The 24,194-nt window shown below is 38.4% G+C and overlaps 1 protein-coding gene and 1 long non-coding RNA gene across 3 annotated transcripts in view; one reads left to right on the top strand and one right to left on the bottom strand.

Moving 5' to 3' along the window:
* Positions 1 to 4,654: 4,654 nt before the first annotated feature.
* Positions 4,655 to 24,194, bottom strand: part of LOC122833757 — a 105,371-nt gene continuing 85,831 nt past the window's right edge. For both annotated transcript variants that reach the window (XR_006371053.1, XR_006371052.1), the window contains 2 exons: positions 24,051 to 24,156; positions 4,655 to 5,115 (listed from right to left, as the gene is read on the bottom strand). This is a non-coding gene — a long non-coding RNA (uncharacterized LOC122833757). The remainder of the gene's footprint in view (positions 5,116 to 24,050; positions 24,157 to 24,194) is intronic.
* LOC122833717 (baculoviral IAP repeat-containing protein 5.1-A-like) lies at positions 17,163 to 19,664 on the top strand. The gene is made up of 4 exons (XM_044121531.1): positions 17,163 to 17,431; positions 18,443 to 18,552; positions 19,278 to 19,398; positions 19,479 to 19,664. The coding sequence occupies exons 1-4, from the start codon at positions 17,306 to 17,308 to the stop codon at positions 19,566 to 19,568; spliced, it is 447 nt and encodes a 148-aa protein (XP_043977466.1). The 5' UTR covers positions 17,163 to 17,305; the 3' UTR covers positions 19,569 to 19,664.

Below are 24,194 nucleotides of genomic sequence, written 5' to 3'. Positions count from 1 at the left end.
GGGATCTAACATTCTCTGTAGCTTGCAGTGACTGAGATGAATCCATGTGGGTCTTTCAGCAATCTTCTGGCTGTTGGTGTGGTCATCAGCACCTGGAACGGTCCTTCCCACCGTGGACTCGCCCAGTTCTTTCGTTTGATGACCTTTATGTAGACCCAATCACCTTGCTCGATTGGAGTGGCCTCCTGTACAGGAAGAGAATCAGAAGGCAGTAAATTCGCACTGGACACTTCCTTCAGTTTAAAAGTTCTAATCATAAAGTCTGCTAATGTCTGTTCTTCGTCAGCTTTTTGTAAGTCTGGAGCAAATAGAGGCAATCTGTAAGCTCTCCCATGAATTATTTCAAAAGGTGTTAGACCATCAGCTGTCGGGGTGATCCTCATATAAAGTTTCACCAAATCTAAGCATTCAGGCCAGGCCCACTTTGTGAAAGTTCAATAAAATCCATATGCATAGTTTGAAATGGATAAGATGGTTTCGGGAACCTGCCTCGTTTTGGCCTTATGTTTCCCTGAGAATTATATTTCACACAGACTGGACATGCAGTACAAAAAATTTTTTAAGTAAGAATTTAAACCATATTGTGAAATGCTGTTGTATTATAGTTTCCATCCCCCCTGTTGACACATGGCATTGCCCGTGTGTCACAATTGCTGCCGCTTTAAATAAAGATTTAGGAAGGACTGGTTTGTTATCGACTTCAAAAATGTTCTCATCATTAATTTTCGCACCCTTAGTTATCCACATCCTTTTTTCAACTGTCGGTGCGTTATCCTGCATGTCTTTTAGTACTGCTTTGTCTATCATTTGTTGTTCTCCTTCAGTCTGTGCTGAGAAAGCTCCTTTCCCATGCTTCCCTGCTGCAGCTTCTTTAGCAATTTTATCAGCTAGTCTGTTCCCACTTGAAACTTCATCTTTTCCTTTTGTGTGAGCTGCGCTTTCACAAACTGCTAGTTTTAGCTGGCAGTTTTATTGCTTTTAGGAAAGCTGTTAGCAAAGAGGCATTTAGTTAGAGATCTTACATGTGGATGTTGTTAAATTCATCAAGGTGGATCACTTCTGTTTTACTCCTGACAGATGGCACAACTAAGAGATGGCTCTTCTGCAGAATATTGTTTTTTACTTCTTTCAAACAAAATGACCATCCTGAAATTAAACCAAAATCTCAAAACCTTTAATTCAGTATTTCTTTATAAATTTGATTATCATCAATCAAACAAACCTAGACTAAAGGTTTTAAACTTTAGTCTAGAAAATATTGCTCTTATTCACAATCATCAGTTTGGAGTAACCAATTACTTAAAATCAAAGTTTCTTTCAACCTTGTATTTTAAAACAGCTGGCAATTTATTATTATTAAATTTACGGAAACTTCAAGAAATGTTCAATATGTGTTAACATTTTTAATGTGTTAATAATTATCTTTAGTTGTCAGGATCCTATTTTAGGTATCGTGCACATTTTAAAAGAGCTATCTCAGACATGTGGTAGAATCCAGCAACTTCCTGTTGCTGGAACACTTCACCTATGCAGATTCATTCATAGAATAAAATTCTAAATTAACTGTTCAAATTTAAATCCAACAAATACTTTATGGTATATTAACACTTCAGTATTAGTTATTTTCAATGCTCAAAGATATTTTATTTAATTCCAAACTAACATGTATTACCAGGATACTTCTTCAAAAAGGAAAGAAGAGAAAAAAAAACTTTTGCAAATCATTTTTGGCTTAGACTCTTTGATGATTTTTAGTTGGTGTAATTTAGTGGCATGAGTTTTTTGTTAGGTCTTTGCTGACCTTTTAGTAATTGCAGTTTTCCCTTTAGGTTTCCCAACCTATGGCTCATGGACCCTAAGAGGATCCTTAGCAGTGGTCCTGCTGTACAGGACTCAGAGTTTACGGGAACAAACTGAAAGAATTTGTCTAATATTGAACATAAAAGCCTCTAAAACTTTCTTTTCTGGCTAGATAATATGTGAAAAGGGTTAGTAAGAAAGCAAGTCTTCATTGCAATAACAGTGTATAACAACAGTATGTGTGATACACTTATCTTTTGATGTCTCCTTTCTGTCCCATTTCTCCCTCCTCCTCTTGGTTCTGGCGTCGCTGGGGTGCAATCCTCCCTCCCCCCTTTAACTCACTCTGCAGTTTCTGGTGTTGGATCTTGAGTTGTCCAGACTGTCCCTCTGTCAATGTCCAAACATCTCACAAATGAAACAAGCATCAAATAGTTCAGTTTGTTGTCTTCGTCTCTGAAGCACATTATCTTTTCCTTCTCCACGCTGATATCAGGGAGTAGATCAGTGGAGATTGTAAGAGTTCAGTTGCATTTTAGTGTCTGGATGTGATGGAACTCTTCTTTGTCTTCTTGATCGGTGTCAGAAGCTGGTGATGAGGAGGACTTCATCTGATCCATTGCAGGACAGCTTCGAGTTGAGGTCAGAGGTCAGATGCACCGCAGCGAGGCTCAGACAGAGGAAAAAGAAAGATGCAAATAGGAGTCAATGAGGGTTTATCTTTCTTTTTGTGTGTTTTTTTTTTATTTCTAAATATCTCATGTATATCTTTTCTCTCTTTTGATTTTATAGTTTTAGCCACTTATTACCCAACATTATTTATATTTTATAATTCTAAATCATTTAGAACACATATAAACATGAAACATGTTAAACCTGTAATCTCTTTATATTCTTTGCCATGTTAGATTTTAAAATGTAGACTGTAAGTTAATTTAATTAACTTAGGTCGAGTGAACATCTTATCAGAGACCAGTGAATTACTTAAGTTTGTTGATCCTTAATGCTGAAGCTGTGAAGCCAGCGAGCAGCCCTCCTCTCATTTTGGAATTTAAGTGAGATATGAGGCTGGATAAAGTCCAGGTCGGTACCATACTCTGATCGCTGACCCCTCCAGACATACAGCCAAAGGATCATAGCACCAAGTTGGTGTTTTAACCTTTTGTAATTATGCTACCCAGTAATCTATGCAGTATAAAACCTTGTTCTCTGAGAAGAAATGTTTTTTCCTTTTTTTATTGTTTTATTTAATTTCTCATCAAGTTGTTTTTGCACCTGTCAAAAATCATTTACTTAAACTTCCCTCTTTAGGAAAGTCATAACTCCTTTTCAAATCGTAGACGAAAGTTGTCCACATCTTCGCCAACTTTTTGTTTAATTCCTGACAGATGACTATAATTTGCCCTTTTACGAAAATTTGTTCTAACTCTCTCACACAATCTTTCACAGCAACATGAATTGTAACACAAACAGAGACACAAAACACAAAACAATTAGTCAGATTTGTGGTCAGTCAAAATTTCATCAGTCACCAATTTTCAGTCAGTCCTCATCATTTTCTTTACTCCAATTGTTTATCAAATTTTACTGAAGCTTCAGGAATTTTCCAATGTTTTTTTTTTTAATATTTGTCATGTTATAATTTAATTAATTTTTAAACTCTAGTCTTTAGGAACCTGTTTTAAATAACTTGTGCACATTTAAAAAGAGATATCTCAAACTTATATTAAGATCTAGCAATAACCAATAATTTCCTGTTGTCTGGTACCAGTTTTTAACCTAGCGCTTATTTCAGACCTACACACCATGTGTTTAACTTTCAACACGCCATCTACACCGTACTTCCTCTTCCATTTAGTCAGGTACATTACATTTCCTGGCTCCATCTGACACATAAACTTTTCATCCCCTTTAAGACTTTTCTCCTTCCCTTGTGAAGAACCCATATTTTACAGTGTTTTCGTCCCGTTCCTTAAACCTAGAGTGAACTCTACAGAACGAGGGATAGGAAGAGTGGAGTGGTGGCACGTTCTTGTTGCTGTAATTCTCGCTTCCCATTATTTAAATCACTTGCAATTTTAGCTTGAAAATTTTTTTGGTATTTTGTGCTTTCTCAGAGAAAGTGCTGTAAATCAGCGCTCAGTGCCTTCTGAAAAACAGGCTTCTACTTGGAGCCTAGCTTCCAAGCGGTTTTTCACTTTGGATCCTAATTCCGAATGGCAGAGAGGTTTACTCCCAGAGAGAGAAGCACCATTCACTCCTTCATACACACACATCAACAAAGCAGCAGATAAAACACCAATATCAACACAGCAATAACAAAACCAAACTTCCTATCTTACGTGAGGACTTACCCTTAAGGAGCGTCCTGTAAATAAGGCGGCTCTAAAAGCCGTTCCTTTTGCCTTTAGTTGAAACTCAGTCAACTGGGACTCCAACCCTTCTTTAGTCAAAATAATATTTGACAAGGACTTTCATTTAGTCAAAATAATATTTGACAAGGACTCAACCTTTCTTTAGTCAAGCTGGTATTTGACAAGGACTCAAACCTTCATTTAGTCAAACTGATATTTGACAAGGACTCAAACCTTCATTTAGTCAAACTGATATTTGACAAGGACTCAAACCTTCATTTAGTCAAGCTGGTATTTGACAAGGACTCAAACCTTCATTTAGTCAAACTGATATTTGACAAGGACTCAAACCTTCATTTAGTCAAACTGATATTTGACAAGGACTCAAACCTTCATTTAGTCAAACTGATATTTGACAAGGACTCAAACCTTCATTTAGTCAAACTGATATTTGACAAGGACTCAAACCTTCATTTAGTCAAGCTGGTATTTGACAAGGACTCAAACCTTCATTTAGTCAAGCTGGTATTTGACAAGGACTCAAACCTTCATTTAGTCAAACTGATATTTGACAAGGACTCAAACCTTCATTTAGTCAAACTGATATTTGACAAGGACTCAAACCTATTACGGAATTTAAGCTTCTAGCAGGACTCCGACATCCTTTTGTTACGGAACTTAAGCGACTGTGTCTCGCAGGACTCCGCCGTCCTTTTGTTTTAAAATTCACCTACGTTTCTGTAGTTGTCTGGTTGTCCAGTCGGATCTCGTCACTCCGCCGTTGGCAGACAAAGTCGGACATGCGTAGCTGGCCCAGCGAAGAATTTGCTTCCTGGGTCTTTCTTTCCAGGTCCAGTTGACTCTGGCCGTGCACGGATTCAGCGCGTCTTCCTCTGCCTGGCAGCGGGGGAGGAGAGATCCCGGGTTTCGGCACCAAAATGATAGGTACTTTTCCTTGAACCTAAATAAAGAACCACAGACAACGTATATATGAATTTTATGATAAAGCTTTTGCAAAAGGAGAATTCTCCGGAACAGCTTCTCCAAGCCGTTCAGAAAGAGTTCTGATCTCCTTCCACCCGAGCTCCTGTTTTATTGTCAAAGAAAAACAGCCAAGGGGCAATTAGTAAAAACAACAGAGGTCGTAAAACATGTAACCTAAACAACCAGCAACCCATTTCCAGGTGTGATAACTAATCTGCGATCTGAGCCCGGTTCAAATCTCGGTCAAGCTGTTAACAAAACAAAATACGACTGCTCACAGGCAGTTTAGAGGGCTTTCTGGTTGATAAGAATTTAGGGTCTGAGAACACAGAATTAACAGGCAAGCCTGACCTCCAGGTCAGAAGATACACACAAGGAAAGAGAACACTTTAATTAGACTGAATTTCACCTAAAGTAAAAACAAAATGATAATTCCGAAAATTCTCTAACAGAGAGACAGAGCTTGACTGAAAATGCCATCTCCCTCTCATTTTTCACATTCACCCCCTGTAAGAGCCCAGTCTCCTACATCTGTTTACAGCACTTGTTCTCCACCTCTTCCCTCTCCTGCCCTCCCCTCTCTCTCTGTCCTTTGACTCCACACCTATGTGGACTTGTTAAAGGATTAACCTTTTATTTGTCCTTCCCTCCTTCCATCTCCTGACCCTTTCAAGCAAAGTTAGACATTTTATCGTCTGAGCTTTTGTCAGAGGGATTGGAATTCAGACAGGGAGAGCGGGAGCAGTGGGGAAGAGAGGAATGGTGGGTGGGGGGGATGCCAGGGGAAAAAAAAAGAAGAGATGAAATGGGAAGCGACAGAGCGGAGGAAGCAGAAAAAGGAGGGGGAGAGATTAAACTAAACACAAACTGACAGAGGGATGAAGAGACGTGGAGAGACAAGAAGAGACGACCAGAAGGAAACGCAGACAAAGAGAGAGGAAAGCTGTCAGAGCCAGGAGAGAATTAAGCAGGACCTCAGCAAGGCATTCACTAATTGAAGAGGAGCTTCACAGACAGTTGTTTTATGGTCCAATTCCACCACACTAAGAAGCCACTCAGAAAAATGTCCGCTGTCATGTTCCCGAACTGCTTCCTCCTTCCAGTTTCTCCTTCATGAAGGAGAAATCATAGGACAGCTTGGGAGAGACGTTTTCTAAAATCACAGCCCCGACATTACAGAATAGCTTGGTGCGTTAGAGAAGGCTTAACAAAACTGTCAAAAAAACTAATCCCCTTGGGCTGGCCTGCTTGCAAACACAACAGATATAACCACGTGAGCCTGAGGCGACAGCAGAAAGCTGTCTGATGTTTTGCTTTTTTATTTTCTAACTGTATTCTCCCACTTTCATTCTCACGCTCTCAGGCTGAGGCTGTGAGTCAAAGGATGTTGGAGTGAATACTAAGGAGATGGGCTGACACCTCCAGTACCTCTCTGTGAAGGAGCTCCGCTGCATACCTCCATGGTACCTTGGAAATGACTTCAAACCCCTTGAACTTGAGTGTGTTTTGTTTTAATTATATGAGATATACAGTAGAGTGGAAGAAATGTATGATGATGTATGATTTTTTAAACTTTTGTCAAATAGAATTTAGGAAATTATGCCCTTCAGTGTGTTTTACTTTGATACCTCAAAATCAATATAGTGAAGTGAATTCCCTTTAGAAGTCACTTTATCACCAAATTAGAAAATTCAAGTTCAATTCAAATTAAAAAATACTTCATTGGTACCAAAGGGAAATTAAATAATGAAATGATGTCAGACTTATGCAGTCCTTTTCAATCCTCAAAGGGTTCTCAAAGACGCTTTACAATAAAACCAATCATTTCCATTTGTGCACTGATGATCAGTGGCAAGCTACTGAATTGCTGCCACAGCTGCCCAGCCTGCCACAGGCTTCTGCCATCGGCTCTTCTGATCAACAGCAGGCAAGGTGGATCAAGCTTCTTTCCCAAGGACACAACTGAGGTGGATGGAGTGGGAATTGAATCGTCCACCTGCAGGGCAAACTCTTACTGCCGTCGCCACCATCGCGCCCGAAAAGTAAAACAGGAAAAAGTCCACCTATGTAGTGTAATTTCAGTATCAATCCAGCTGTTCTGTGTTTCAGGGATTTGCTACAGTGAATTAGAAAAAACTTTAAAAGATCATCTACCTTGGTTGTTTGTTTTTGGTATGAGTGAAGACATTTCTGGAAATTTTTGTTAAAGGAGAAATTATAAAATAGTTTTTGAGAAACTCTTATTGTCTTATATTAGCAAGGTGGAGCAGTTGGTAATACATTTCCTTTTAAGCCAGAAGGTCCTATGTTTGAATAAAGGTCTGGAGTATTTCTACATAGATATTTTATGTTCTTCCAATAGTCAAGAATCATTATTGTTAGTTGTGCGTGTGTGTGTGTGCGGGGTGCACACACACGCTATTGCCCAATGACCACTGATAGGCACCAGCTACTGCATTACCTTTGACGGCTGGTATAGATGATGGGATGAATAGAAGGAAGTATATTAGAAACTTGTGTACACATGGTCACTGACTCTAATCTTCCAAAGTTGTTACTGTAAAGAAACCACAAGACGTCTTGTAAGAAGAATTAAACTAATTTTGTGGACCTTCTCTCGCAAAACACTGTTTTTATGGAAAGACACTGTTTTTATGGAAAAAACACCACATCATATCATACTGAACACTCTGTATTTGGGTGAAACGTGATTTTACAGAGTCATACAGGAGGATGATATTCTTCAGCATGGACAGGAACACTGCTCTGAGTTATTTGACCAGAAGACTGATCAAGCTAAATGCTGGGCAGCTTCTGAAGCATCAGTGAATTGCAGTTCTCATTTTGGTCCCTGCTCCAACACAGCTGACTCAAGATCTACAAAGGCTTGGAAATATTCCATCATTTGATTCAGGAGTGTTGAACCAGGAACAAATCTAAAACATTATGACACATCCTTCTAACTACAGTCATTACTGTGATAGAAGCTCAAGAAGACATGAGGCTAGGTCAGATGTTCACCTTACATCAGATCAACAACCCTAATAATTGCAGCAAAATGTGAGTGTCAATGATTGAAATGCTTTTACTGAGAAAACATTTTGGAAACCATGCATCATTTTCCTAGCACTTGACAATTCTGCACAAATTTGTGTAAGTTCTTTTCATAAAATTCAATGTTTGGCTGCAATGTGAAAAAATGTAAAATGGTTGAATTGTTTTGAAAGACGCTGTATGACTTTGTATGTAAACAGAGGCAGACTTTAATGCCACAAACACCCAATCAGACTTATCAGAGACTGTATAAAATCATATGACAAAAAGCTCCTAAAAACAAAGCACCTGTAGATATAAATATGCAAATATCACCTAGAATCAAAGAGAAAAATATCAACAGTCCCTCATCAGCATTTTGGGCAACCGAGCAAACATTTTGTTGAAAAGAACAGGAATTCAGTGTTCTGCAGGAACTGAGAATATGCGTTTCTCTAAATGAGATGCAAGCAGGTGGGATGATAGTTAACATCAAAAAAGCTGTGTGTGTATGTTTCTCTGGGCATTCAAACTGTGTGTGTAGAGGTGTGTGTGTCTGTGTGAGAAAGAGAGAGAAATAAAAAAGAGCTGAGATAGGGTTTCTTCATTAGTTGTGTTGGTATCAATAATTCAGAGCTGGTCCTTGTTGGCGTTCAATGGGCCGAGGGCTAATGTGCTGTCAGGCCAACAGGGGCCCAGGACTGAGCGCCACTTTAATGGATGTCATGATGAGAGGGTGAAATTGGAGCATGGGTATCCTGTATCATCCATAGGCAAGAAAACCGGGCAAGGAAAACGCAGGGGAGGAAAGTCAAGGGACAGGGGAAGGGTGAGGGTCACTGGGGAGGGGACAGAGGAGATGACTGGGTAGGTAGAAGAGCAGGAAGTTGGTAGATGAATGAACTGAGATCAAGTACAGAAGGTGCACTACTACCATATAAAGAAACAGGTAATAATAATCAAATTATTTAGAGGCAAATACTGCTTATACAATTCAATAGCATTATTTATTATTACAAATATTCTACATTATTTTTATTTCTATGTTAAATATTACGGTTTATGCGGGGTTCTCCAACCTTCCACAATGGTTTTCAATAGCTTTGGCTGAGGACCAACTAATTTAGATTTAACAGCAAATACAGGTTTTAAGGATTTTTTTTTCAGTTTGTCATGGAATAATTAAATAATGTCAGTAAAAGGACCAGTAATTTTTTTCTGGATTTACTTTTTCTACTTTAGGTTGGAAACTATATACTTTTTATACCTACGATTTCACCGATCGTATATTTAAACGATGGGATGAAAATTGGTACAAAATGTATCAATTTCTATTTTTATTTTTCTCTTCCAGAATGGTGGGGTTTTTTTTAATCTATAGCATCTATTTACCAAAAAATGATAAACAATTATAAAGGTCATGTGACCTTTATAATTGTTTAGATTTATAATCTAAACGTGTTTTATTTTACTCATTAGATTGTAAAGACTGCAGACTCCTGGGACATGTTTTAGAAGTTTTAGATATTTCTATCATTTCAGAATTTTCTCAATATAGAAATATGTTTTCTCAGTTCTTTAATTATTTGATTTATGTGTCTATTGATTTGTATTCTCTTTCTCAATGGGGTCTTTGCACGTACGGCGCTGACGTCACATCCGCATGAGTGAAATACAGAACCGCTGTGTGTTACCATGACAGCTAGAAAAGACAAAGTCATATTGCAGACATAAAGCAATACTGCGAACATTGTTGTTTTCCTAATATAATCGGCTTTCAAAGTTTTCATGGACCCTGAATTAAGAAGACGGTGGCTCGTAAATATTCACTGGACAACAAAATTTGCAACCTTCACCTCACTCCGGATTAGCTTCTTCAGCCTAAAACTACGGGGGATGATAAATAAAGGAGCAGTCTCCTGTGTGAATCACATCTGTATTCAGCCTCAAAGAGCGAGTGTATGGGAACGAGTGGGCAGACAAGAGCCAAACAGCCGAGCAACTGATCTGCCTATACACACTGCTGTAAACACCATGCCATTCCAGCTCTTCACAAGAAGCATGCAAACGTAATAAAACTAAATAACATGGAGACCTTAAGGAACAAGTCCATATTTTTCCAAAAGTAACCACTTTGAACCTGCACAGTCAGCTGAACTCGAACTCTGAAACTATGGGGCTTGTTGTGCTTCGTCCCCCGTCACATGGTCTCTGTTACAATAAACACATATAATATACTTGAAAATAAGTACAACGTCAAGGAAAAACATTGTCCGTTAGAATTGATTAAAATGTTTAGCTACTTAAATAGCACAATTTTACAAGAAAAATGTCGAGAATAATGCCTACTAGCATAAGCTAAAGTTAATGTTAGCTACAAAGTTTAAAGAAAGTAAAACTCCCCTTAAAATCCTTCTCAGCTTACTTGTTGGGGCTTTGGATCGATGTACATCATTAATTGTCACCTTGGGCAAGTCCTGCAAGCACCTATAGAGATGGCCAACCCTGGTCCTCGAGAGCCAGTGTCCTGCAACTCTTAGAGGTATCCCTGATCCAACACACCTGAATCCAAGAGCTGAATCACCTCCCAAGTGCAGTCAGGTTCTCCAGAGTCCTTCTAATGACCTCATTATTTGACTCAGGTGTGTTGAAGTAGAGATACATCTAAGAGTTGCAGGACACCGGCTCTGGAGGACCAGGGTTGGCCACTTCTGACCTATAGTGTAAAATGCCATTCTTAATAGACCGGAAGCGACTGAGCCGCTTATGCCCGAACACGGAAGCTGACGTGCAAAGAGCTGCGCTGTGATAGACTGGCAACCTATTCAGGGTTTATACTGCCTCTCATTCAATGACTGCTGGAGAAAGGCAGCAGTCCCTCATGATCATTCATTCATTCATTCATTCATTCATTCATTCATTCATTCATTCATTCATTCATTCATTCATTCATTCATTCATTCATTCATGGATGGATGGATGGATGGATGGATGGATGGATGGATGGATGGATGGATGGATGGATGGATGGATGGATGGATGGATGGATGGATGGATGGATGGATGGATGGATGGATGGATGGATGGATGGATGGATGGATGGATTTCTGTTCACATGGATTTAACCTGTGAATAAGCTATGTGATATATTCCTCTGTATGTGGAACTTTCTTTGTAATCAAAAAATTTAGTTGCTTTAAAATTCAGCTGCAATTTAAAGACTCCTCATTCCTTTTTGAGGAAAATCCTTTGTGAGGATTTTAGATGTGAGAATTGAACCTGGGCAATTCACTGGTGTAGATTTTCAGTACCTTGACTGAACAACAGAAACAAAATGCTTAAGAGAAGTGAGTTATTATACACCTGACCTGAAGAACTACCTAGTTTTTAAAACAGCTACAACAAACTCTGTAGATCCTTTGGTGTTGTCCATGTTTGTGTTAGGTGGGGAAATTTGATCAGAGTTGTTAGCTGTCATCTATCTAAATTTCTCCCTGAGCTGCAGGATACATGAGTCACCTCCTCATCCACCCACTCGCAGTCATGTATCAGACATGCCTATTTTGACTTTAAGTGCTGCAGGAACAACATATTTAAACAATTTTAGTTGACGTAGTTCTGATCTTTATGTCTATTGTTTAACATAAAGTAAAATACAGATTTTTACACACCAGTTTTATTCCTGGAAAGTCGAGGAAAGTGCTACACTGGGTTTACAAGCTGAGTAAGTTTGCTGCCCTCTATTGGTCCGATCAGGTTAACACATGAGTAAATACTATGCTCAGGAATTCCAAGATTTCTAAAATTATTCCCACAGACCAGTGAGACTGATCCCAGCATGTAACCAAAGAAATATTTTATTTTCTCATAGTCAAGCTGACACTCTTAAGGAAACAAGGAACAACAGAAATGAGAAAACACTGGTTATGCCCTTAGTCAGAAAACCGTATATAAGCAGGAAAAGTCACTCTGCAAAAGAGCCATTGTGGGTTAATAGATCCTGCTACCCTCACTGAAACGTTTTTTTTTTTTATCAGCAGAGAGGAGACTTTTAATTACCTTGCCGACAAATAAGAGTCTTTCATGGAGAAGTCACACTTGAAGGAAAAATGCAAACTATCCCAATAAAGGCAAGATATATCATCTTAAATCTCTCCTGTCAAGGAAACAGACTAAATGTGCATTCTCTAAAGGTCAAAAGACATGTTTTAACTTATTTCCAAGCAGGAGATTGAATTCTCTGAGAAATCACAACATAGATTCTGCTCATATGTCAGCAGCTACATCCGAAAGACTTTGTGACTTTCCACAAATGTTTCTCAGTTCATTTCTCTTCTTAAATAGTACACTGACACATAGCCTGCACTATGACCATATATTATGCATTGGGTGTCTCTTGGCACTGCTGTGATGAATTTAGAGGTTGCCCATGAAGGTCAAAGGTCAGCTGAACAAGCAACATGTAATTCAGCTCTGCATGAAAACAAGCACCTCTCTATTCCCAATGAACTGGCCAGAGTCTGTAAGTCTGACATATATCAGTTTTCCACAGTGAGAGATAATTGTCCCACTAAATTTAGACTATTGATAAGATGTGGAAATGTGCAGGAAACACAGTCAGCAGGTTGAACGTTTGCATCCATGTTCAGCTTTTCCTCAGGAATAAATTACTGCGTTGCTGAAGATGTGACTGCTTGGTTGAGATTCAAAAAGGAAAATTTGGACAACAAAGAAATCTGTCACTGTGGCATTAAAAAGTAGTTGCATGATGTTCCTCAATTTGCAAAGAAGAACAAATCTGGCAATCCAAATCTACCTAGTGCAGAGATGTTCAGCATTGTTAAATGGTACTGAAGTGGATATTGACTTTCTGAGGTTTGCAGGGTTGGTACCCCTCTGAGAACATTCACAGTAAGTTGGAGAATCATCATGTCATGAAGTGTTCGTAGGGTGAACCAAAACTGCAAACAGGAGCTGGGAGTATTGATCATATTGAATGTTCTGAAAACTGAAAACTTAGAAAAATCACCGGTTGCACATGGATCCAGAACAGAACAAAAATGTAGGTCATGGGGAAATACCAGCAAGGAAACACAACGAGTGACTAGTGAGGAGTGAATGAAAGTGGCGTGATCAAATACTGGGAGAGTGAATGCTGGAACAATAGATCTGGGCTGATTGGCAAACTGATTGGAAGGAAATGAATCTAACAACATAGCAAAACAAAGAAACATGAATAAACCGGAATAACTAAAAAAGGACTAGACATTACAAGTAAGCATAATTAGAATAAGTAAGAAGGAACTGGAGTGAAAGTATAAACAAAGCAAAATTAATAGAGATAAGAACTAAAGACCACAAATAACAAAACCCATAACAAACTAAAAAAAAAACAAGATCCTAACACATTAAGCATGCTTAATTTATATACCTTCATTTGTTAGTTTAGTTTCAATGGTTGTCTGAGTTGGTTTAAATTTTTCTTGAATAAAATTTCTCCTCATTTTAAACCTTAAGTCACGAAGACAGTTAGGGAGCCTTAGGGATTTCCCAGGATGTGCTGATATGTGCGCACAGGAGGGATTGGCTGACCTGTGAATCCACACTTGCCTGCAGAAATGGAGAATGTAGATGTTGACCGTCACATTCTCACACACCCTTGACATTTTTACACCAGCGCTGGTGGACAGCATGTCCTTCTTCCTAGATGGACTCACAGCACACATTTACTGCAAAATCGCTTATATAATTCAAACATTTTTGATCGCAAGACATGGAAAGTTATCTAAAGTAGATGTAACATTTATGCTCTAAGGTGATGCTTTATTTTAGTTTGTGAGAGTATTTATGAAGACAATGAAGGCATTTCTTATGCTCCCCAAATATCAACCTATTTTTAAAGCTCTGACATTCCTCACTTGAGTGAAAACCAGCATCAGTTTTCCTCACGTCATGCTTTAGTCTTTATTCTTTCAGACTTGCCTCAAACCACGTATTAGTTAATTCTATGTGATTAGAAAACAATATATTAGTTAAAGCTATAATATAAATTAATGAGACTAACTCAGCATGCTGGTACTTTTCAAAAACACTGATTTAATGTTATTTAAACCCTAACATCAATACAACCCCCTTTCGTGAGTTGGGCTGCACATAATCTTCTATCGCATTTCAGCCTTTGACCAAGCAGCAATGACATTTCCCTTTCTAAGCTTCTCTAGGTCACTAAGAGAACCCTTTCTTTATTTTTCTCCTCACCTCACTCCTCAGCTCTTTGAAAGAATCTTGGTCTGAAAACTGACCTGACCGTTGAATAAGCCTGATTCTGTGTTTGTTTTCACATTTCTGTCTTTATTCGGCTAGGTGTTTCGGATCTTGCTAGTGAAACTTTTTAGTTTTCTCTCAGACACTATGAGATTATTATTTAAAATGCTCTAATAATTTAAGGAGTTTATGATGCTGTGCACTTTAACAAGATTGCAGAGGCCTTTGTAAGACATCCCATAGCATCACAGGTCCAACAGCTTACCTAACAATGAGCATGGTAAACTTTTCCAAATATTCATTATTTATTTTCATTCACTCCCATCTGGAGCTTTTGTTCACAAAAGTCCAATCTTTGTCTTGTCAGACCAATCAAAGTCCCCCCACAGATTTATATTTGTGAGGGCAGAAGGGTTTTATTCTGGCATAGTTCTTATGGTTATTATGGAAACTTGGTAATCATAGTTTCGTCCAGTTAGTTTCAGAAATTTTCTGTGATCTCAAAATGGAAAAGTAAATGTCGATTAAAATCTATAGGTGTTACCAGTGGCAAATCTAAATCAAGTGCTTCAGGGAAGCACAATTTTGAAAAAAAAATTATACTAGTGTAAGTTTCTGCTCTTCCATTAAAAGATTAATTTGCCTCAGTCATTTCAACACATCTTTACCAGGCATGCCAATAGTATGGCCAGCACTTCAGGCATATTTTCTTGTCAGCACAAAACCTTCTGAGACCTGTCGGAACAGGAGAATTTTGCAACGTCAAAAAGATTTTTCTGCTAAAAAATTGATTTTTTTTTTTTTTTTATAAAGTAAAGAAAACTCCTCAGAGAGAAAAAAGTGTGAAATGTAATGTAGAAACCACATGTCGACACACACACAAGGATTGGAGGGTGACGGAGTTCATCTCCTACCTGTGCTCCACATTGGCTACATGTTTGATCCCCCGGTCCTGTGTGACTTAATCAAATGTCCAGTCCTTGCAAGGAAAAGATGGTAAACGTTTATAAATCCCTGCCCACCAGCAAAACTGTGTGGACCTCTACAAATGAAAGAAGAAAGCTCAAGTCCTCATTGATATTAAAGGTTTCCAGATTGGCACATGTAAACTGCAGGTATGATGGCTGTCCAAGAAGACATGTGGACATAGAGACGGCATACACATAGCTTCTGTCACCTCCCATCCACCTCTCTGCATCGTACCTCTCCCTCCCCCTCAGTGTCAACTCTGTGTGAAAACAAACCCTGTGCAGGAGATTCCAGCAGCTTATCTTAGTAGACCTTAATAGGTGAGGGCAGTTATGTCAGAAGATTGTTTAATGCAGAAGCAGGGAGGCTCGAGGACCGGATATCAAACGTCTGTGAGGGAATGAGAAAGAAAATCGTGAGGAGATAAATAGAAAGCTGCATAGTTATGATCTGTGACAGAATCTCTAACAGTCCACATGTTGTAAATATTCCCTTTTTTCATCACATAATGGACAAAATGAAAAAAAGTCTAGAGTTTCAAAGATCTTAGATCTCATAAACATGTTTGCGTCACACAAAGTTTGAAAAACAAACACAAGAATAACACTGAGAGACTTATGGAAAAATGTTGTGACACAGAGATGCAGGAATTCATAGGTGAGCGCTACCTTCCACGAGATCCAAAAAGCACGGAGGCCGCTGACCTGATGACCAAACTCTAAACCGGCTGCTCAGTTCAGCCCTACACAGCATCACCTGTAAGAGTAAAGTAAGGCATTAAACCACCAACCCTGCAGCCATGCTGTGTCTCAGCTCCTCTGCAGTCTGGGAGGGGGGCGGTGGATGGGACACCAGCGTACAGCTGTAAGCACATTTCAGCACTCAGAGGTCTAATGGGTAGTGTTACAGAGACTCGTTGCAGACCGGCTCATCTCCATTTCTCACAGCAATAAGCAGGCTTGTAAAAGCTTACACTGAATACAGTTGAACCACTCGCTGTTTGGACTTGGTGTAAATATTTATCCTGCAGTTGTTTTAGCAGCATTTGGAAATCGCAGCTCATGCCTGAGAAGTCCATTTCAGAAAGAATAAAGTCCTTTGCAAAAGCATTCAAACCCTATAGACCTTTTCACGTCACAAAATTCAATGTATTGTGATATATTGTGAAGTGGACGAAGAAGCATACAGGTCTATAATTTGTCTTTGCAAATGAAAATCTAAAAAAAAAAAAAAAAAACCTTATTTGTTTTTAGATTTGTTGACTGTTACCAAGTGCCTTCAGAAGTGGCCCAATTTATTAACAACTCAGCTCTTTGAATTACATGCAGGTGGGATGAAGTAACGAATAAATCAATTGTTCAGATGCACATGCATTTTTCCCAAAACAAAACTGAACTGGAATGGCATTTTTTATTTGTCAAGCTCAAATGTATGTGTCACAAATGTTAAAAACTGTCATCAATATAAAAACTTTACAAGCAGTAGGACCTAAGAAGCAGAGTGAATTTTGTTTTCTCTGCTCATGTTGAGCCTCAGCAGTATTCTATCAGGCCAAAATTGAAAACATCTGTGGAGTTGTGCAGGGCAGCTTGAGCAAGATCTACACCAGGGGTGTCAAGCTCCAGTCCTCAAGGGCCGGTGTCCTGCAGTTTTTAGATGTGCCACAGGTACAAAACACTGGAATGAAATAGCTTAATTACCTCCTCCTTGTGTAGATCAGTTCTCCAAAGCCTTGCTAATGACCTAATTATTCTATTCAGGTGTGGTGCAGCGGAGGCACATCTAAAAGTTGCAGGACAGCGGCCCTTGAGGACTGCAGTTTGACACCCCTGATCTACACACAATACTCCTTACTTTGAGAGTTAATTCTATGTTGGACTGAGCCTTGTATTGCTGGAATAATGGAAAATGTAGATGTGCTGACGACCAGGTATATGACGTTTGACAAAATGTACAGCCATGCTCTGCGGGAGCAGAGTTTTAGAGACTGGCCGTTTAGAGAGGAATGCAACTGCACACCTGAAAAGGTAGGAAGGTCTTGGTTTTTTCAAACTGCTCTGGATGGGTTGTCTTAATCCTTATGAAAAAAACAATAATGGAAATATTAGTTTGCAGCTCTTTGTAATTATTTAAGAATGGAAACACAGAGTTTTTGATGATTACTACAAGAGGATATTGTCTATGGATTTTACACACTTACAAATGTAAATTTACCCCAATTTGAAAAAAATATTAGCAGAAGCAGTTACTGCTGGTACTTCTAGTTGTTCTATAGACATACTCAATTTTGCTTGTGAAACACAGATGATCAGTGATTTAATCCCTTACTACTTGGGACAATGAAAAAAGTCTGGAAAATACTCATGTGACTAAATGACATTTTAGTAAATTCATCAAGTAGAAAACATATACAATTATCTTGTCAATAGTTTAATTCACAATTTCATGAAAGGATCATTAAACAGGTAGCAAAAGTTTAGTTGACATCAACAGCAACTCAAATGCAAACCAATCAGTGTTTACTCCACCCACTGACTTTGGGTAAAGACCTCTAAAAATAATTATAGATGCCTTAAAATGTGGAAGCATGAAATTAAGAAAACATTTAACCTGGAAGTTGTGTACATTTCCAGTATATGTGCACAACTGTATGTACATTTCCAGTTTACAACTTCCAGGTTGTGTATTGGAAGTTGCATTTAAGAAAAACTCCTGCCAAATCCAATAATATGATTATGTCCTAACATAACACATTATGAGCCATCCTTTGATCCAAGTCATTTACAGCTTCTGATTTATAGTTCAACAGGTGCAAGTTTCAGACGCTTCCCTTCGCCCACCCGGCTCATAGCATGATTGATGAGCTGCCAACACTTGACTTCATGAGTAACGTTCTGTCATGGAAGCTCACTTATTCAAAGGGAAATTATTGCTTTATCCCCACCAAAACTAATCCGGATGCGCGTCTTTTTTTTTTTTTCATTAATGTTGTTTGAGTTATGATTTCAGCTTTCTTTTCTTTTTTTTTGTCTGTTTAGATGGCTAAAGCTGGTTTTGTGCACTGCCCCAGTGACAATGAACCAGACGTTGCCTGCTGTTTCTTCTGTCTGATCGAACTCGAGGGCTGGGAACCAGATGATGATCCATGGTGAGGAAGACGTACATAATCCTGCAGTCTTATGAATCTACAATCCTGCCTGCAAAAGATGAGACTAACAGGACTCTTGTCTTTTACATAAACTTTACTGCTGCGGTTCTGTTACCTAGTTTTAGACTTGTGACCACATGAAATTTTCCAAATGGATGAAAACTTATAAAAATTTAATCACGCACAAAACTTATTGCCTTTTGTTTCAACCCATCTAAAAAATTTATTCTTTTCTATGGAAAACCAGAGAACAGAGCAATATTCTACAGGAAACATTAATTGGGATTGAATGGCAGAAAACAGAAATAAAGTCATCTCAGATGAAGCCTCTTTCAGAATATTCAAGACAGCTGGGGGAATTGATTCTTTAGATACAAAATGTGATGGTTTATATTAAACCAAAGTGAGGTTACTTTTTATCTAAGAGGGTTGGTTTACTTGCGCCTTGGCCTAAAAACATGAATGAATGAGGAAACCTTCGCCAGGAGTAACTTTGCTCTTGGAGAAGAATGTTGGGGATGAACAGTAGGGGTCTTTGGGTCAAAATCAACCAGAAGAATGCAGATATTTAATTGATTTCTTTCACTATACTTAATCTATTAAACTATATGCCATTTAAATAGCTGACAAAATCATCCAGCAACAAAGAAAAGAAAACTTGTGAAACAATACAAACTTTTTGTCTGTTTCTTTTGATTGTTCTAAAACATTGTTTTTCTTATCAGGTTTGAGCACACCAAGCGCTCACCCACTTGTGGATTCCTATCCATGAAGAAAGCAGATTTCACAGAGCTGACCGTGTCTGAATACTGTCAACTGGAAGGCGAAAGGCTGAAGAGCTACATTGTAAGAGATTGTAAATGGAATATGCTTTAACAGATACTTCTGCATTTTTGGTTATGAATATTGTTTGTCCTTCTCTTCAGAGGAAGATTTCTCATAAGATGATGGCATACTTGCGTGACGACATGGATAAAGTGCTTGATCGCCTAAAATCTCAGCTGGAGACAATATAATAGCTGTTACTCATAAATGTAAAGTATAAATGCCAAAAAAAAAAAAATGTTCCTATGAAAATGCATTTTAACTAATAAAGTTTTAGTTTGCAGTACTGTCTCTGGCCACACGGTGGGTCCTTTGAGCTTTATGTATGAAATCGCACAGTGTCAAAATGTGCTTCACAGAATTCTCAATGGTAAATCTTGTAAGTGTCATCTGATATGAAAGCCTACATTGAGGAGGATTACAATGTGGGCTATATTCCCCTGTTTCCCCTCAAATACTTACTATTTTCCTGAACACACCACCATCTCTACTACATCTTTTCAAACCTTGACCCTAGACAGATGGCCTGAAGCCCCTCCTTTTCAATACCAACTGTTGCCCCAGTAACATCTGTTACATATTCGGGGACAGTGCACACTAAGAGGCCTTGCCAGGACACTTATCTTGCCCTGTGAGGGAGTCCTGGGTGGGAGAAGTATTGGAGGATGTTTCTGTTTCCAAGGGAAATTGTAGGAAAGCTGTTTGTGCAACAAATCCCAGACTGCACTTGCACAAAGTATCACTGTTCGCTCTGGAGTTTGCAAATGTAATGGATGGGGTTCTGGATTAAATTTGCCTTTCCTTCTCCAACCTTCCACTGTTTTGGATTAATGTCTAGTGTAACACTGGCCACTGAGCCCAGATCAGCTGCTTAATTCTCCTTGATCCGCTCACAGCAGAGCAAATTGAAGAGAGTATTTTTAGATAAAAAAAGTAAAATGCCCCCTGGGTGATGTAACAGTTCTAATGAAACTGATGCATTGGACTCAGGAATCTATTCCTAATTCTGTTGTGAAACCCTTTTTTCAAGCAGTTTTTGTCTTTTATGTCAAAGTTTGTCTTTGCAGATTTCTACCAAGCACCAATTCATTAATGCTGTTTCCCCAAGTGCTACCATATTGTAAAAACATTTTGTAAGAAAAAGAAAAGGGGTGAGGGAATGCACTGCATTCCAGTTGTGAAGAACTGAACAGGAAGGCTCCCTAGAGTCAAAATTTGTCAGAAAAGAAAGAGAAAATAATACTTGAAGAAACATTTTAATTTAAATTCAGTATTCGATTGTATTTAGTGAGAGTGCCAGTATCCAATGACTTGGTAGTATTTTGTTAGCCATCCCTATCTGGCAGAAGTTTTCCAAATCTTCTGTGAGACTTGGGGAAACATTTAGTGCAGCAGTCATGTAAAACACAATATATTAGAAAACATTGGACAGTGCCCTCCTGCAACTCCTCTGATGATGCTCTTCAGCTCATTGCAGTCTCTCTGAAGAGTTCTTGTCTTTTCTTTTTCCAAAATTTGGTTCAAGATCTATTTTTTTCTGTTTTTATGTCTTTTCTGTACTGTTTCTCCACTTTATGGATTTCATTGTGCTTCACAGTACCCTCCTCTCACTGCAGATTATATATTTTCAATTGGTTTAATTTGCAGGATAAATTTCACAAAAGTCAAAATGGTTCCTAAATTGTTCATTGTTTATTTTTATATTGTGCAACCTGGGCATTTCTACCCTGTACACTTTTTATTCCATTGTAAATGGCTTCAATTTGTGAATCTGTTTATCTGTGCTCATAGATACTTTACTGCTAGGTTTTATTGCTAATAATAGTTAGGACACTCATTGAATACAAAGATTAGTAAATCATTTCTGTCTAATGTTATTGTCTGCTTCAGTTTTGACTCTGAGGTTCTCGCACTATGTTGAAGTCCACTCATCTCTTTGAAGCAAAGGCCAAGGTGCTTGGCTTACTTACGGTAATTTGTTAGCTGCAAAATGATACCTAAGTCCCTTACAAGTACCATTAAGAGTAGCCAATGTACTGAAATTAACTTCAGTAACTTCAAGCTTATCAAATTAACTGGAGGACACTCATATTTTTGCCATTCTAAAACTCACTGTGGAAAGGATTACATTGAGAACCTCAAGCGTAGTTTCCTAATTGCCAAGTTTCAGCAACACAAACTGTAAACAACAAAATGTAACAGATGGACAGACAGATGTTACCAACAGAAACTTCACATGCCGAGCTTTGCATCAGACCCCATCTGTTGCTTCTACCACTCGGACCTCCCTCGACCCTCCTCCAGCTCTTGTCCACAATCCTCATCAGCATCCATCAGCCCCCCGCCCCTGACCCCTGTATAAACTAATCAAATAATATTAACATTTTAATGTCTCAAGGACCATTGTGAAAACTGATTCAAATCAAAATTTGAGGTTAAATTGTATCAGTGAATATGGAAACAACTTTGTATCTAATGGCAAATTCTCCCCAAAATTCTTTTTGCTCCTTGAATTTGTTCAATTAAGCGCACTCGTGAACAGCAAGCCAACCCATTTTAAATATACAAAGGTAATGTGACACACATAAGCCATGACTATAAAGGGGGGTAGACCAATAATTCAGACAACTTGAGCTGAACTGCATTCAAAAATACAACTAAAGTCCTGATTAAGTTTCCCCCTCACCCTCCTTCACCATTAATGTTCACCCACGTCTGCATTTGGGCATTCTGACTGCCTGCTTTCTCAGACACCCTGACCCTCCTACCTTGCCTGTTTTTTTTCTGTTCCTTCTTCCAAAGAGACCTCCATCTGTCCCTTCACTCAGCCCTTTGTGGCATCTTTAAGCCCAGAAACTTCCACAATGCAGTGGGCGTGCAAAGGGGGGCCATGGTAAACACGACAGCATCCAGATCCCATTAGAAGCTCTTTAACTCCTATATCCTAATACTCGGAGGGAACTCTGGGAGGAGAAGGTCCGTCCCTTATCCTCATGCCCACAATGTCACACTTTACACCCACTTCCATAGGTAATGAACCTGGTAGTCGGACTTCTTCTGAATATTGCTTTATACTTCTTCGTCTGTTCATTTTCATATGTTTAAGGTTTTCTGCCGAGTTTCCGAAAGGTCTAAGAAAGACAAACATGAAAAACATGTTGAACATGATGACATAGTAAATGCAAACAAGTTTTATCCGAAAAAGGAACAAACGCTACTTTTTAAAAATTGAATTTCGTATCTGACCAGATCAAACTGGAGTGCGAAATATAAAAATTAAATATGACATTTCAAAGACAGCAATAAAATTGTTATTTTGACATTTTAGTTTAAAATTTCAGAAAAGACATTTAAAACACAGAAAACACATTACCATTAGCTGTATGAAAACAAATCACACTGGTTTTTAGACCAGGGACGTGATTAAAATGTAACTAGAAAATTTCTGAAAAAATTTAAACGGAGCCTGCCAAAGTGTGCCAGTCAGTTGGAACCCAGAGTTCTGATGCTAAAAATTAGCATCAATGCTAAAGTAAGCTACAATGTACTCGATAGCATGTGGAGAGTCACAAGCTTGTTGAGCAAAATGGACTTACTCCATTTTGCTCAACATTTTGCTTAAAATTAGTGTGTAAGCTGAAATGAGCCAAAATGCTAATGTTAGTCTAAATGCTGCTAGTGGCATGTGGGCTATAATTAAGCATGCTGTCTGACAGTGACTTCCTCCATTCACTGTGCTAAACATTGCTAATAAATAAACAAAATAGCTAAAAATCTTGCTTTAGGGAAAAGGTGCTCATCTCTTAGTAACAGATTAACAACAAATATTGTTATTGTTCAAAAAACATAAGATGTCTTCTGCTCTTTGATATGCTACTTCTTTTTATATTACTCAAGAAGAAATGTGCAGTTGGTGAATTTCAGAAAAGTGAAAATGTTTCTTTTTTTTGTTGTTATTGGTGTTGAATGTATTTTAAAGCAGACATTCAACACAAATGTAAAAATCTAATTTCTACTTTGTGGCAGTTCGTTACAAGAACTCCCTGGGAAATATGAAAAACATAATCTCCTTTGAAATATCTGCTTAGACAACGGAAAAGGTTTTATGGCAAACTAAAAAATATCAAAATTTGCACAGAAACAAACAAATAGAACCCTAAATAATCTATTTAGACAGTTTATCAGAGAAAGAAAAATGATTTGGGGTTGAGCCTCCCTTTAAATTGGCTTTGACATTACTCCCAGGCCCAAGTTCTGACTTCAGGGCTAAATGGAAAGCACCGTAAATGACCACCAGTTTCTTTCAAATTATGTTTGATATTTTTATAACAACTGAAGGTTCATGTTACTTTATTGTACTATTAAAAGTACCTAATACCACCCGTTTGAATAAGAGTGGCTCTAAAATGAAACCTTAGGGTATCCCACATTCAGATTTTTTTTGTCAGCTCTGATAAAAACTACCTTATAAACAAGTCCTTGTTCTTTAGGCTAAACTTGAACCAGTCATGTTTATTCATATTTTGCAGGAAAAGACTCTAGAAAGTTCTATAAATTGTAAATGGCCTTTAATTTTAGAGAGCTTTATCAAGTCTAGAGGACTCTAAACACTGTGTGGTAAATGACAGTGCATTCAGTCATTCACCACACACATGCTGATGGCGGCAACCTACTAGATTGTAGTCATGGCAGCCCTGAGGCAGTCTGACAGAAGCTGTGCACCTGCACCACTAGGCCCTCTGACCACAAGCAGCAGGAAAGGCGGAAGAAGGGTCTTGCCTAAGGACACAACAACAGACACAGAGTGAGCGGGGGAA

The sequence above is a fragment of the Gambusia affinis genome, linkage group LG01 (genome assembly GCF_019740435.1).
Source record: "Gambusia affinis linkage group LG01, SWU_Gaff_1.0, whole genome shotgun sequence".
Lineage (NCBI taxonomy): Eukaryota > Metazoa > Chordata > Actinopteri > Cyprinodontiformes > Poeciliidae > Gambusia > Gambusia affinis.
Note: the sequence above shows the minus strand (reverse complement) of the source record. Positions and strands in the feature narration are given on the sequence as shown.